The sequence below is a fragment of the Hippocampus zosterae genome, chromosome 8, assembly GCF_025434085.1.
Source record: "Hippocampus zosterae strain Florida chromosome 8, ASM2543408v3, whole genome shotgun sequence".
In the NCBI taxonomy this organism is placed as follows: Eukaryota; Metazoa; Chordata; class Actinopteri; order Syngnathiformes; family Syngnathidae; genus Hippocampus; species Hippocampus zosterae.
Genome location: NC_067458.1, coordinates 21,323,169 through 21,339,437, shown reverse-complemented (window position 1 = coordinate 21,339,437; position 16,269 = coordinate 21,323,169). Strand labels below are relative to the sequence as shown.

The following is a 16,269-nucleotide window of genomic DNA, read 5'->3' as shown; positions in this document are numbered from 1 at the left end:
CACTAAATTGTCCCCACCTTCTGAATGAAAACAGCTGGGATCGGTTCCAGCACGCCTGTATGAGGATAAGCGGATTAGAAAATGGATGGATGGATGGATGGAAAACATTCAATTTCTCTGAAGTCTATCAAGTGGCCATCCCACCCATACTAAGCATGTTGGCAGACTGTCATGTTTGGAAATTCTTCGTATTTTAAGCAACCTATGTAACTGCATGCCTATCTAGCTGGCATGTCACCAACTGAGTTATCCAAAAACCTGGACAGTGAGCCATGAGCTGTCTCGGTCGACTTTCAGCTACCCATCTAGTAATGTAGCTGTCAAATAATGTAGCTATCACGGACGCGTTCAGTTAATATTAGAGGACGCATTTGTTTCGGAAATGTCAACGAGAACATAAAAACAATGGATCTCACATAAACACACACACAAAAAAAATCCGAATTAGACATCACTCCCTGCAGCGTGAAGGAAGCCTGTTTGACAGCGACATCTAGCTGCAAGGATGAAAACTACATGTAATTGTAATAGTCTGCACCTCGCCCTGACTTCCGTGGGCTGATTTCAGCTTTGAAATCCGCAGAATCGCGAATCCTTGCGGGGACTGCCTCGTGCCTGCCGACCTACCTCTCTATTCTGCTAGTACGTGACCTACCTATCTATCGAGAAACCACCCTACCTACCTACGAGTGTCTACTGATTTAAGTATAGTTCTTTCATTTTTTTTAATTACGAGACAATCTGTCAATATTAATAATCCCAAGAGTTGTAGTTAAAATGTTTAGGAGGAAAAAAATGGGTGAAAAGGGCACTACTGTATTTCTTTTTGAAACTTGAGACCTGTTGTTTCTTTATTGAAATTAGCAGGTATAATTGCCCCAGTCTCTCACATTTGATTGCTTTAGCGCGTTGATAATTCTGTACTTCTGTACTTATGTTGGCTGCGATGACTTGCCAGTAAGCAGAAGTTCAGTTAGTACGCAAGTTTAATTTCGCAACAGTTTACTCAAGTATTCAAATTCAATTGTGCCTGTAAAATCTTTTCAAACTAAGTGCACGGTCGTAGTTAATTTTGTTGTTCGTGTGTGTATCCAGAAATGTTATAACGTATTGGCAAACTACATTTAATATAAATCATACTCATTTCAAACACCATTCATGCCGCCAATCTTTGTTCCATTCATAAAAACGTTTTAACTTTATATTATCTGCTACTTTATTTATTTATCATCAACATAAAATTCATTTTTACATTCAAACAACTTATTTTATGTTTATTAAGTGGCATTGATTCCTCTTCCAGTGATGTCATCACGCAAATCTCGACGCGTCACGTGACTGTTTTGATTACGTAATGCACCGGATGCAGCGCGACCGGGGCGAGGAAGCGATGGATGGGCGGATGGCTCGCTAGAAAAAATATATAAGAATGGAATAGCGAGAGGCAGCTCACTTTTGACTATCTTCCTCGATTATCCGCATCATTCATTATCATCTTCATCACTCAAGTAGGGATGGCTGGCCCGGAGCAGCAGAAGCAGCATCAGCAGCAGGTGGAGGATAAGGCCGAGCACATCGATGACGCCGAGATGGCGCTGCAGGGCATCAACATGCTGCTCAACAACGGCTTTAAGGAGAGCGACGAGCTCTTCAGGAGATACAGGTAACGTCCACGCACATGCCCGGGGATGTCTGTGCGCGTTTGTTTTTACAAATAGATGCGGTGAACCGGTTTAATGTAAAGTCGACGTCGTGACGTCACACCCCGAAGTGCGTTCGATTGACTGGTGGGTGAGGCATTTTTGTTTTTTAAAGTTAACATTTTGTTCTATGTAATAACAAAAAAAAAAGATGTTGGTCAAGTAAATCTCAGTTTACAAATGCCCCACCTGCATGAGACCAGTTCTTTAGACACCTACCGTGGCACACGCTAGTACATCATCTTGACAGATACCATAGCTGTGGTAAAGACATCTCCTTCTGATCGATTGTAAACAGGCATAATAAACGCCAGCTTTGCAGATGCCATAACTGCAGTGACGATATCTACCATGATACATCGTAATATCAGCTTTAAAGGTGTCAAAAGCCAAGCCTGGACGAAGGGCATGCACCACTACACATAGTTGTATCAATAGTTGTCAAGTTCAGCTTAACAGATGACAGCCATTTAACTGCTAAAGACGCTAAAGACTAAAGACGCTCTCTGCAACGTACCATAAGATGGTATTGGTTGTCGTAGATCTCAGCTTCAGCGTTCACTGCGGTGTGCCTTCACTTGTGTTCCCTCTGCAGGAGTCAAAGTCCACTGATGAGCTTCGGTGCAAGTTTTGTGAGCTTCTTGGTGAGTGCAAATTATTTTGGCTGACTGGAATGTGGATAGGTAGTTATTTAATTTTCAACTTAGGTTGTTACTTAGTTATTTAGACAGCATATGTTTGTCTGTGTGTGTGTTATTAATATGATATATTTTTGTGTAAGTGTACACTGCACCCTAAGCATCCTGCATCACCGGATGTTGTTAGTGGTCAACAGTCTGCAATTGCAGCTTTTTCTGTTTCGATCATGTTAGGGGCCGTTATGGCTGTTGCTCATTTTGGCATGCTTTTGTGTGCGTGTGCTTATGGGATCGTGTGCATGGGTGGCCGCGTGCGTGTGTGTTTGCGGGCAAGTGCGGTTAGCGGTCAATCGCGGGTGGTTGGTTGCTTGAAAAGTAGCTTTTAGGTCAAAAAAGGTTGGGCCAGCAGTTACGAGCGGTTCACCTCACATAATGTCAGCGTTACCTTAGTTTCGCAATTAGCCTTTCTTGGCCAAATGACCTGTAAGGATTTGTTTACTTGTGTAGTCATCATTTCGGCTTTTGCCACCCGAAAGTACTGTACGTGTGACGTCATGGTGAAACGGATTCGATTGAGTCGTGTTGAATTGTTTTCAGAATGCCATGATGACCTTCGAGGAGGAGAAGATGCAGACAGCGTGCGACGACCTGAAGACCACCGAAAAGCTGTGCGAGAGCGACAGCGTCGGCGTGCTGGAGACCATCAGAAACAAGATTAAGAAGAGCGTCAGTGTATATATATTATGTTTCAGACCCACCCGTGAACCTCTTGACATATGGAGATATTTACTGTATAGTGTATGTAGTTTTACCCCTCCAACCTGCTTTAAGCGGTTGAATAATGCTAGGAGTAGCAACACATTAAAAAAAACAACATAAACCACTATAATAACACTCAAGATAACGGACTTGAATGTTCTCTGGGTGTACAGATGGACTCTCAGAGGTCCGGCGTGGTGGTGGTAGACCGTCTGCAAAGACAGATCATTGTGGCCGACTGTCAGGTTTACTTGGCCGTGCTTTCCTTCGTCAAGCAGGAACTCTCAGGTCAGTTCCGTACTTTCCGGCGTGCCTGTGTTGTGGAATGGTTATTTCGCTCATTAGAGTTTGTTCGAACAACAAGAATCATCTTTGTTGTAATTTGTTAGTTACGAATAGTAGCAGTAGTAGCTAGTTAGTAATTTGAGTTTATATACAATACAATACAATACAATACAATACAATACAATACAATACAATACAATACAATACAATACAATACAATACAATACAATACAATACATGCTGATTTATATAGGGCTTTCACAACAGCGGCAGCTGTAACAAAGCGCTTAACAAAACAGTTAACATAAAGTAAAATAATAAACACAACACATAACATAAAACACGGACAGTCATGCAGTTCTAACCACTTTTCCATCACACGCTTTGTTGTTTGAAGCAGTTTGAGATGAAAGAGGAGAGAATCAAAGTGTCCTTTCACCAGTGGATCAGAGACGTCATGCTCAAAATGTGCACACGTCGGCTACATGCTAAGTTTCAAAGTCAACAAGAAGCTGTAGCATCCATTGACGAAAAAAGAGATTGGTTCACTTCTCCTGTCCCATGGAAATCCATTTCAATTCCAAGCGGCGACTCATGGTTTCAAATACGCATCGGCGCTCTTCGCCAACGCTCCTCTCTCCTCATCCTCAACTTCAGCAGCCATCCATCCAGCCGCACCAACGCCGACTGTCCAACTGCGCCGACATAACCACTGAACAAAACGGGGTTGTGAAAAATGCTGCCCATTACAGGCGCAAAAAAGGCGCCCCGGGTCTGTCCAGCATCGACAGTCAATGGCGCCGAAATTCCTCCCAATCAAAATCTGTGCTGGTACAGGCGTGCTACCGAGAAGGCGCAACCACCAAGCACAGATACTGCTCCTTTGACGAATGTCGTGGCCAAAAAGCGCTGAAAACAGTCCATATCAGGTCCACACGATGAAACAACAAACAACATGTGACAAAACAAAAGACAAAAACAGCACAAAAGAACAAAAAAGCAAGGCTCTTGAAGATAGGTTGCTTGTTAGCTGGTAGTTAATTCAGGTTAGGGTTTGCTAGTTTATTCATTAATACGGTAGTAGGTTGTTATGATGTGTTAGCTCGCTAGTAGGTAACTTCTTTGGAAAGTACCGGTAGTTAAATTATCTTTTTTTTTAGGTCGCTAATAGTTTGCTTGTTAGACAACTAGCCATCAATTCAGCTTGTCATCTCATTGTCTAATAGTCCATGTGTCTAATAGTTAATTTGCTTGTTGTTTTTTTTAACTGTTGTTCGTTATTTAGGTAGCTAGTTAGCTAGCAGTTCATGATATACTCAACTCAACTTTATTTCTAGTGCACTTAAAAAATGCAGCCGCAACCAGATAGTCAGTCAATTTTTATGAGCAAGCGAGTCAGTTACTTGTTTTGTTTGTTAGTTATCTCGCAGGTTGTTTGTTAGCTCTTATGAGTTTCTGAGTTACTTTGGTAGTAGTCAGTTCTCTACTGAGAGCTGTTCTAGTGCCTTTCTTGAGAATGTCTGCTTCATAAATTGAGTATTTTGTGGCGAGGCAGCATACATCAAAGGCGGCTGGATCCTCCGCAAGGCGTGGAAGATGTACAACAAATGTCACAGCGACATCAGCCAGCTGCAGGCCGCTTGCCAGCAGACTACCACCGAGCCCACCACCACCATGCCCGACAACGCCAACCACAATAAGGTGGAGAGCGGCGTAACGACCGAGGCCCTGGACCGCCTGAAGGGCTCAGTGAGCTTCGGTTACGGCCTGTTCCATCTGTGCATCTCCATGGTGCCCCCGCACCTTCTCAAGATCATCAACCTGCTGGGCTTTCCCGGAGACCGCCTCCAAGGCCTCGCCGCTCTCGCCTATGCCAGCGAAAGCAAAGACATGAAGGCACCCCTAGCTACGTGAGTACGTCACATACAGGTAGCTCTTAAGAATGTTTTTTTTTTTTTTTTGACAATGATGCAATTATGTGGGATCTTGCAGGTTGGCCCTATTGTGGTACCACACGGTGGTGTTGCCCTTCTTTGCGCTAGACGGGTGCGATTCTCACGCTGGCCTGACAGAGGCCAAAGAGATCCTGCACAGGAAGTCGCTGGTCTACCCAAATTCCTCCCTCTTCATCTTCTTCAAGGGGCGCGTACACAGGCTGGAGGTAGGGGATGCCGGCAATATGCTGCATTCAAGGAACGTGGGAAGTCTGAGTTTTACGGGAAAACAGTCCCGGAACGACACAAGACTGGTTTGCCGAGGGTCAAAGTGTTTCGAAGGACAAAAGAAAGCCAAAAAAATTTAACACGGTAGCAACGGGTACTATGTGAGCGAGTTAAATCCGACTTCCCACTTTTCTGGAATGCAGCACTAGATAGGTTGTTAGATAGGCATGTCAGCAAGTTAGCTTGTTCTCTATCTCCAATAGTTTGGTATGGTGGAGAGATGTTGGAGGGTGGCTAAGTCCGTATCTGGCAAGGAAACGAGGCGGGCATGTCAGAAGGGAAGATGAGTAGGTGGGAAGCAAGCAAACAAGCTTGATAGATCGCGAGTTGAATTACTGGGTTGTTAGCTGGATAGGTGTCTTAGTAGCTGGCAAGTTTGTGAGATGTTGATGAGATAGCTAGAGAACAGGTACCGTCGGTTTTTAGCTTGCTTGCTGGACACAGTGATTAAAAAAGACTGCAGTGAGGCGTTCAGCATCATGTGGGTGTTTTATGCATCCTTAGTGTCACATCAACAGCGCTCTGGCCTGCTTCAACGACGCACTGGAACTGGCTTCCGGCCAAAGAGAAATACAGCACGTGTGTCTGTACGAGATCGGTACGTTTCCAACTCGTCGGGTGTGCCGCGACTCGTGAGGGCTTTACACTGCTAGATTGTTTCAATCTCTCTTGTCAGGCTGGTGCAGCATGATCGAGATGAACTTCGAGGATGCTCACCAGTCCTTCGAGAGACTGAAGAATGAGTCAAGATGGTCGCAGTGCTACTATGCTTACTTGACAGGAGGTGGGATGCTCTCTCTTAGCGCAGGAATTTGCATCGTCGCATTGCCGGGTTTGTTTTCATCTCGGTCTTCTTCTTTAGTGTGTCAGGGAGCCTCGGGTGACGTGGACGGCGCCAGTGGCGTTTTCAAAGATGTGCAGAAGCTGTTCAAGAGGAAAAATAACCAGATTGAGCAGTTTGCTGTTAAACGGGTATGGGTTGTAAAAAAAAAAAAGTGTTTACCCTCCCTCTATGTTGTGTTGTTGTATCTTTGACATGTGTCTGTGGTATGTGTGTTTTTTTTCTTTGAGTATATTTTTTTAATTGTCTTTAAGTGTATCTTTTTAATTGTTAAATCTCTGATTTTGTGTCTTCACTGAGTCTTTTATGTGTGTTTGATGCATGGTTTTTGATGAGTTTTTTGACTTTGTCGGTGCGAGTTTGGTTAATTTGGGTGTGTCTTTGATGCATGCATGCAGGCTGAGCGTTTGAGAAAGATCCCCCTCAGCAGAGAACTTTGCATCCTGGGCGTCATAGAGGTGTTGTACCTGTGGAAAGCACTTCCCAACTGCTCCTCCTCCAAGGTGCAGGTCATGAACCAAGGTACAAAAGTGATGGTCTTGCGATAGGTATGACAAAGCCGTGAGTTGCGCAGTTCGATGTTCAGGAATCCTCTAGAAATTCAGTAGATTATGTCAAAAGAGGTAGCTGATGAATCCCCCTGGAGATTGATGAGGGTGTTGATGTCACGAGTGCACAGCATGAGCCGAGTTGACAAGTGAAGAGCAGAGCTGGGATAGATTTCTTGATCTGTATTGTTGGTTCAGTGCTGCAGCGTCTTGATGAGGCGTCGTGCCGCGGCTTGAAACATCTCCTGCTGGGCGCCGTCCACAAATGTCACGGCAACACCAGAGATGCCGTCCAGGTAACTGAAGAGCGTCTAACAATGACCCTGCATGGTGTTTATCGTGGGACATTTTTGTGCAGTCCTTCCAAATGGCAGCCAGAGACGAGTACGGACGTCAGACGAATTCATACGTTCAGCCGTACGCCGTGTATGAATTGGGCTGCGTGCTGTTAGCCAAACCCGAGGTCAGTCCAGTTCTCTTCTGCCTCTTTTTTTAAAGGGAAATTGAAGTCAAACACTTTCTATGGGGCCATCACCAATGTAAACACTAAACATGGAGTTCTGATTAATAGGAATGTTCAATACCATTTTTTTGACCGATACCAGTATGAGTAATCACCGATACCGATACCAATTAAGTGATACCTTTTTTCCTTTTAATCTTTAACATTTCTATGACAGATTGTTTTAAAGAAAGTCTTGTTTATTTCTGACAACAGTTAGAACAGTCACTGTGCAACTAAGAATTTAAGTACAAAATAAAACACAAACAACTCACTCTGATTTAGTGTTCATTTGGAGTCATTCAAAGTGAAAAACAATAAACTGACGACTCTTGAGTTTTAGTCTTTGTTCAAAATAAATTCAAGTGGAAAATAATACGGGTTCAGCTGTTACTGTTCAGCATGGGACTATAAGGTTGGGAAATAGGGCTTGGCGACACAGTTGAAAAATGTATCAATACTTTTTAACGCTCGTAACGAAAAATAAAAAAATTGTATTTGACCAAAACACTACTTGTGTTGGGTCTCCAATGAGGGATACATACATTTACTGCAGATTAAAAGCAGGTATCTGCAATTTTCTTTTCTGTTTTTATCCTAACTACGAAAAAGTTTTCTGATCAAAAGAATAGTGATAATAATTAAATGTTTTTGGACATGTGTTGTTTTCTAACATTAATTTTGTGTTCCCACCAATCAGACGGTGGGCAAGGGGAGATCTTTCCTACTTCAAGCAAAGGTAAAAATGATCATCGAAATCTGTTCTTTGAATTTGTAATGTTTTATGTAATCTGCTCCTGCTAAGTGAGCACGCAGACTTAGCATCACAGGCTAACATGATAGTTATTTGAATACTCTATTTGTGGTTCCAGGAGGATTTCACAGGCTATGACTTTGAGAACAGGCTACATGTGCGCATCCATTCGGCGTTAGCCTCTCTGAAGGAACTCGTGCCTCAGTGACTCCAGAGGGGGTTGACGTTAGCCTTTTTACACCATCTTGTAACCGACGGACTGGAACTCTTAAGGGAAACCTCCAGACCCGATGTAAATGATTTTGGGGGAAAAAGATGCACTTGTTTACCTAGTGTACCATATTAAGATATCAGGTGCCGGATGCAGGAAAATTAAGTCAGTGCACACAAGTACTGTATATTTGTCCCACTTACAACAAATGGTGCAACGTTTTGACAGGATTTTTGTTGGTGTAAAAATGCATTCACCCGCAATATGATTTAGTTCATCACAAGCACTGCCTGTGTATGACATTACGATATTGGATATCGGATGCAAGGAAACAAAGTCAATGCATACACTGAGATTTATGGCGTTGGCATCAAATCTGATTTTAACTACATTTTTCTCACAGAAATGTTTTTAAAAAATTGTTTTAAGAGAATTTTTGTCCGTGTAAGAATGCATTCACCTGTTGTGAATATGTTTCTTGAGCCTGTCAGAACCAACCTCAGTGTACAACGCTAAGGAATTTGGTGCCAGATGCAGGAAAATAAAGTCAACAAATGGGTCCCATTCACAAAAAAATAGGTCCTCATGTTTTTTTTTTTTCAAAGACAGTTTTGACAAAATAATTTTCCACATAAAATTGTGTCTCTGTTTTGCGAAGTATGATTCAGCCGGTCTGGCACTGCTTTATTTCATGCAGTTAAAAAAAAAAAAGATACTTGAGCTCCACTTTTTTTCCTTTTACTTTACGCATAGAATTAAAAAAAAAATACATTTTCATTTTAAAACTCAAAAAATTTGGAGTGACTTGTTTTTTGCCGGAAAACAACATTATCACAATACAAGTACTGTATGTTTAAAAATAATCACGTACTTTGTCATTGACAGAAATCATATATGTTGTATAATCACAATCATTAATTAATCAAGAAAATATCGCAAGGATACATTTGATTTACAATGCACTATTCTAATGTTTTTTCAACAAATAACAAATGCGAGCGATGATGAAAAATACATGTAGAGGAAAGGCCAAAATATCTTGAAAAATAAGTTTGTTGTTTTTTTTTTTCTTTAAATCCTTGTGATAGCCTAGTCCAGGAACAACAATGTTGAAAATGTTAAACCCTTAAGCGTTATCATTTCAACACAAACCAAGCCAAAGTGTTTTTGTTGCCAAAGGCTAACCAGCTAGCTATTAGCTCATTGAATCCACGGTGTTTCGTGGTGGGCTTGCTAACTCGATGAAGTGAACTTATTCAACTGACTCAGCACAGTCAAGAAACAACCCAATCACCCGAGTCCATGGGTTTACAGTGAGCCCTCTAACTCGAGTGAGTGGAACGATACGACTGAATCGTTTCAGTCAGCCATTTTGAGTCAGTAAACTGAAATCATCTAAGTTTGCTATCTCAAGTCAGAGAACCAACATGAGAGAATCGTTTTAGTCTCCAGTGTTCCAGATTAATCACCTGAGTTGACTATCGATTCACTTCGTTGTGAAACTGCGATGTTTACGGCAACTCAACGAACTCGAGTCAGTGACCAAATAGAACCAAATCATCCGAGGCTGCGAGTCAGTGAAGTGGTAAAAGTGAAACCTGGCGAGTGCAGAATTTCCACCAACCAGATTCAGCAAACCAAATCAACCGAGTCACCTAACTCAAAGTTAGTTCATCGATAGAATTGATTCACACGAGTCAGCGGTGTTTTTGGCGATTTATTTTATTTTATTCGGGTCACTGAACCGATACAAAAGAATCATTTGAATCTGTGGTGTGTCCCAGTGAGTCCGCTCACTGGAGTTAGTAAACGATCCTATCCGCTAACTTGACTCCGACTGAATGACTCAATATGACCCAATCAACTCGGGCGTTTTCGATCTGACTCATGACGCCAGTATTTTTAGTGTCCTCTATGCATGGCATAGCAGGTACATGAAAGTGACTTTAAATCTTCAACGTACCTGCATGTCCAAACTAAACAAATCTGACTTGAACGGTGCTGGTAATGTTGACTTTACATACAGTCCTGATAGTGACCATTTACCGTACATCTGTTTACACCATGATGTGTGTCTACTTTAATTCAATTAAAAAAAAAAAAGAAGCCATTTTAGTGAGGCGACCCCAAGAAAATGTAAGTAATGGCTGTTATTGTGTTTGTTTATTTATCCTCACCTCTTTGTTGTGTGGTGAATGTGGAGGACTGTGAGTGGTCCACTAATGTTCAGATTTGTGTTTAAGTTCAAATGTCACTAAACTCGACAATAAAACCACTTTTCCCTCAATCCAAACAACTACTGCTGTTTTCTTGTGTAGCTGTGTGCAGTCTTCTACAGTCTATTCTACAATCTTTCTGTATTTCCTTCCTCTCTTGCTCCCTTTTCCTTAGTCCATCCTCCCTTGCTTCAATCTTTCTTCATCCTTCCTAACTAGCCTTCTCTCTTTCCTAATTCACTTTCACACCGTGCGTGTTCCCTTCCCCATTTACTTCCTGAATTTCTTACAATTGTATGCTTCCTAACATCCATCCCCTTTTACTAACTTCCTTTCTTTCACACATCCTTCCTCCCTTTACTCCTTCTCCCCCCTCTCTTCACTTCTTACACATAAAATCTCTTAACACCATCGTTGTTCCCTTTTCTTCATCCTCCATCCTCCCAGGATTCCTTTCATCCACCCTTGATGCCTCCCATCATTCTTCCCCTTTTCCCTAATTCCTCCCTTTTATACATCCTTGTTTTCCTTCTTTCTTTTGGTCCTTTGATAGTCTTCGCTCCTTCCTGCTCTCCTTTCTTCCCTCACTCCTCCCAATCTTACTTTCACACTATCCTTGTTCCCTACCCTCCTAACCTCTCATGACCCCATATCCTTCAATCCACCCTTGCATTCTTCATCCCTACCTTCCTTCCATCCTTTCTCTCCTCTCGCATCCCCTTCTCCATCGCGCCCTCCCTCTCCCCTACTCTCCCACCTTCTTTCCCATAATCAAGAACGTTTCAAAATTGTCCACGGCCTTTTGTCCCACCCTATTGTAGTGACACAATGACATCTGAACAAAGAGAATTGTATGTCACACTTGGCAAGAGGGAAACAACTGGTCTAAATAATTTAAAATAGTCCCACCACTGTGTTTAGACATGGCAGAATAGAGATAGAAGTACCCGTAGGGGGCGCTCTTAACCTGCCTATTCACTGTATTAGGTACAAGCTGGGTGGCTAAATAGGTAGGGTACTAATGAAGATGCCATGCTACCAAGTCATTTGAATGGAAAATCATTATCATCACCCATCTGTTGGCCTCTACTTGATCATAAATGTCCATCTTAAGAGATACATATTTCGAGAACTTAGCTCTCAGCGACCCACTTTCCTGTCTCACTCCCACGTTTCATACCTACTGACTTAGCTTTTCGCTATTCGGCTAACTATTTAGTAAGCCTTTTGCCTAGCTATCTGCCTTTGCAACCTATATTGGACGTCGTTAAATACATAATTAGCAACCTAACTGGAAGCAATTCAACAACGCGTAACTAGTTTGGGTGTCACTTCGCTGGTTCAAAAATTATATATACTGTATATACACATATCTATATATATATGCACGCCTTCATTGTCTCGGTGAATAAAAATAATCCTTAGTTTTTGGTATGACGTCAAGCATCGGATAGGTGCACTTCCTCCTCCCTTCTGGCTCTTCCTCCTATCGTCCATCTTCCCACACCGCGCTGTTCCGACCACTGCATTGATGCTGTTACCTCCCTCGGCGATGACGTCCCCGCCCCGTGGTTCGGTACAGCATCCTCCTCCGACACAACCATTTTGGACACCACCATCCACTCCAGACCCAAGCCCGCTGGTCAGCGGCCCCCACGGCCACCGCCTACCCCGAAAAGGCACCTCCTTTCACGGGTCGACAGAGGACACCGAGTCCTTTCGTCTTGATGGCGACTGGTCGTAGGCGGGAAGGATCCAATTGAAAATACGACTGAGGTCCACAAACACGGTGCTAACGTCACGTATGTACTATTTTATAAATATTTTGCTTTTATCCTACACAATTTGTCCGTTTTGGCGTTCGTTTGTGTTTTTGTGTGTGAGTGAGTGAGTATGTTTTAAATCCCACCGACGTGGGCTCAGGGTGCGGCCATTGAGTAGACAGCCACTGTCTCCCACGGGACACTTATCATGTTTACACGTTATTGTATAATATTAATGTATGTAACATTAACACAGTTCAGAGGAATTTAGACGAATCAACTATGTTTACACAATTACATTAATTGAAGTGTAATTTCTTCTCCACGTGACATTTCTATGCTGTTTATTTGTCAGAATTGTGCTCATTTCTGTCAAAATGTTACATTTTGGGAGGGACATGAGGTGCAGCCTTTTGTCACCAGCAGCTCGGTGACCGCCCTGACTGCCCTGCATTGTTATTACTGGCGCAAAACATACAGAAGAATCATACAAATTACATCTTTTGGTATAGAAAATGCGCTGAATTATTGTTTGTGTGTGTGTGTCTGGGGGGCGGGGGGGGGGGTACACTATACGTACCATCTGACTGACAAAGAAGATGCCACACTTAACAGCCTGAATTAGTGGCACATGATATTCATTTTGATGCTACTTGGCAAAGGCGGCAACCCCGATGACTCAGCAAAAACAGAGCATGGCACAACAGTATACCTTCATAGACCTAATTTCTGACAGCATCAAGGGAGTATCCCTGCAAGTGTGCCCATTTGGCGAAATAACACCCAAATGGAAAAGAGAGCGGAACTTCGTGTGAAGTAAGCGGACGCCTTCGAGGCAGAAAACACCCAAGCGGTGTCCAATTACTTTGATCTACCCAGCGTTTCAGTGTCCAATCTTCTTATCATCGTAGATACTCCCTTGTGGATATAAAAACTACGACTACACTAATAGAACAGCTGAACTTTATTTGGGCTTAATCAGAGGCATTTTAAATGCTGACAGGAGTGTTGCTGACTCCAAGTTAAAATGGGTTTGCATGTGATTCTGATCACAGCCACATCCCAAGTATTAAAAGGGCAAGTCAAGTAAAAAATGTTCTTTACAATAATATGTTCTCTGCGCCTCCATTAGTCTGATCATTGAATTCTGATTAAACAGCTAGCAAGCTACCTACCCACCTACAGGCCGACCTGCCTACCTACCTACCTACTTAGCACCCTGGCTGGTCACAGATTTTCTAGCACTTTTAGCTACGGTACACACTTATTATCTCACTAGAACGTTTTCTACCTCCCATCTTAGCAACGTAGCTTGTTGCTACTCAGCTACCTATTGCCTATTCTCTCGTCTGCGTGAATGCTTCCCATCCTGCCACTGTCGTTGCGTCATCCTGCCTGCCTTCTGACTGCTATTGATTAATATTATCATTAACTCAATTGACAGGGATGAGTCACGCTTTTTCCCGACACACATTAGAGTGACAGCATTGTGGTTTTTAAGTTCCGCGAGGCCCGGGAATGTGGCTCTCTAATCCCGGGACACATGTTTTAGCTGTGCCTGCACATCTTTTGTCCGCCCCTCACTTTATCATGTGTCGCTATGGCAGCAGCTGACCATGCGGCCGCCGCCATTGTCCCAAATATCCGCCCCTAAAGTCATATTCTTTCTTGGACACCAGAACGTCTTCAGTTGCGCTGCTAAACTCTGACTCACACACCTAAGAGAACTGATTCACCTGAATCACTCTGAGCCAGTGGTGTTTACAGTGAATCCGCTAATTTGAGTCAGTGAACTGAGTTTGTGGAGTCTGTTGTGTTTCTAGTGAGTACGCTAACTTGAGTCAGTCAGTACACCGAATTATCTGAGGTTGCGGTCCTGATGGCAATCCAAGTAACTTCAGTCAGTTATTTGCATCACTTGAATTTTTGGCGAGTCCACTACCCTGAGTCGGGGAACCGGTAAAACGGACTAATTTGAGTCAACGAATCGATAAAACAGAAATATTAGAGTCTATTTGACTCAGTGATACGAATCATCCGAGTCGGCGGTGTTTCCAGGGAGTCCGCTCGCTCGATTCAGTGAAAGAAATGTTCAGATTTCCACAAAGAGTTTTTCCACATCATAAATCCAGGCTAATCTCTAACTGTCCAGCTCTAGTCTGCAGGAAGTTGTCATTCTTTTTTTATTCATTGACGTACAGCAAAAGTAACTAGAATTCCCTGTTCGATTTCCCTCCACAGAGCAAATAAGTCGGCGAAGAAAGGCGGTGCACCATGGCGGGAGCCTCTGTCAAGGTGGCGGTCCGTGTCCGGCCTTTCAACTCCAGAGAGATGAGCAAAGAGAGCAAATGCATCATCCAGATGTCAGGAAATACTACCAGTGAGTTGTAACCACACCCATATTTCAATTTCGCGGGTTGTAGATGGAATAGCAATTGTGTTCTTTTGTTCAATCACTTTATTTTACAAGTCCGTATCGCTCAAAATTATTTCCCAGAAAAATTAATATTTTACTCTCTTCCGAGTGTAAAAAATTGCTCTGTTTAGACTGAGACAAAATATAGTGTTTTTAGAGTAAAATGTACTTTACGAAGTTTACGGTGTAACATCGCCTATGGACGAGACACTGGATATGTGGTCTGCTCGCTGAGTTAAAGCCACACGTCAATAATAGATGAAGCCTTGTGAAATATTTAACGTTTGGCCTAATTTAAACCTTTGCTGTCCCCTGTGTTGCGTCACGGCTGACTAAACGACAACATGACTTCTCAGCTGTGCGCCTTTTTGATTTTTGATTTTTTTTTTTTGCTGGGCTCAAGTTAAATGAAAAACACAACTGTGATATGCAGTCACTCCACAATATTGTGCGTATCTATTTTTCCAGTTTCCAATTCTGGGTACATAAATTATGTGTGTGTCATCCACATTTTCATTCCATGGAGCTACAATAATTTTTTTGCTTCCAGTCTGCCTCGTTTTGTCGTCTACTCTTTATGCAATCAAAGCTGCCATATTGTCTCTCCACCATGTTGTTCTGTGTATCTTGTGTTTACATTCCAGTAAGATACTTGATACTTGATACAACTTACGTGGATAATTCATCCAGACAGTTTACCTCATTTTTTGGCTTCCCAAAACTTCTCCAACGTAGTCTTTTTTTTTTTTTTAGTTTAGTGTCATTCCACAATGTAATATTCTCAATCCAGTCTACTTTGGTTCATAATAGTCCTTTTTATTGTGTTTTAAACCATCATTTCACTTAAGTCCGTTGCAATGCAGCTTGGTGTCCACATAAAGACTTACCCATTGACATTCGGTGTTCACTGGATGTGTCTTGGGAGCGTGTGTGTGTTGGGGGTGAGGGGGGAGGTGTGTGTGAACGAGTTCATTGCTTCTGCAAACGGCACATAAACGTCTCCTTGTCTTCCTGTCGTCTTTGCTGCCATGCTGCTCGACAGGCCGCTTCCCACATGGCAGGAGAATGGCATACATCTTTTTTATTTTAGAAGGGTAGAGCTGTTGGGATGGAGAGGTTTTCTCCCACGCTAAGATGAATTAGGATGCAAGACACTGAGCTAAAGCAATAATCAGCCTCTTGTTGGAGAGCCCCTAGCCCTTAGCCTGAAACACGCATGGGCCCCTTCAATCAAAATGACAGAGTTCCTGCGGGTTTTTTTCTGGCACGGCTTCTTGAGACTTTTCTGTGGGTCGGCTCATAATAGAGCTCATAAATGTCTACCAAATTTCGGGTTGTCAAGTGAAACGGACTTCTGGGGCTGAATTTTCAAATTGTGGAGTTATTGGAGTTTCATGGTTGTTTTATGTTGAGA

The 16,269-nt window shown here is 42.7% G+C and overlaps 2 protein-coding genes across 12 annotated transcripts in view; both read left to right on the top strand.

The window, feature by feature from the left end:
• The first annotated feature begins 1,510 nt into the window (after nucleotides 1-1,510).
• Nucleotides 1,511-10,747, top strand: LOC127605497 (tetratricopeptide repeat protein 39C-like). The gene is made up of 14 exons (XM_052073067.1): nucleotides 1,511-1,663; nucleotides 2,296-2,344; nucleotides 2,936-3,064; nucleotides 3,271-3,385; nucleotides 4,938-5,292; nucleotides 5,375-5,543; nucleotides 6,109-6,202; nucleotides 6,281-6,388; nucleotides 6,467-6,576; nucleotides 6,844-6,967; nucleotides 7,192-7,289; nucleotides 7,352-7,456; nucleotides 8,196-8,234; nucleotides 8,368-10,747. The coding sequence occupies exons 1-14, from the start codon at nucleotides 1,515-1,517 to the stop codon at nucleotides 8,455-8,457; spliced, it is 1,734 nt and encodes a 577-aa protein (XP_051929027.1). The 5' UTR covers nucleotides 1,511-1,514; the 3' UTR covers nucleotides 8,458-10,747.
• Nucleotides 10,748-14,658: 3,911 nt separating this feature from the next.
• Nucleotides 14,659-16,269, top strand: part of kif1aa (kinesin family member 1Aa) — a 28,356-nt gene continuing 26,745 nt past the window's right edge. For all 11 annotated transcript variants that reach the window (XM_052072982.1, XM_052072980.1, XM_052072979.1 and 8 more), the window contains exon 1: nucleotides 14,659-14,819. In XM_052072982.1, coding sequence (XP_051928942.1) covers nucleotides 14,714-14,819 — 106 coding nt within the window. In that variant the 5' untranslated portion in view covers nucleotides 14,659-14,713. The remainder of the gene's footprint in view (nucleotides 14,820-16,269) is intronic.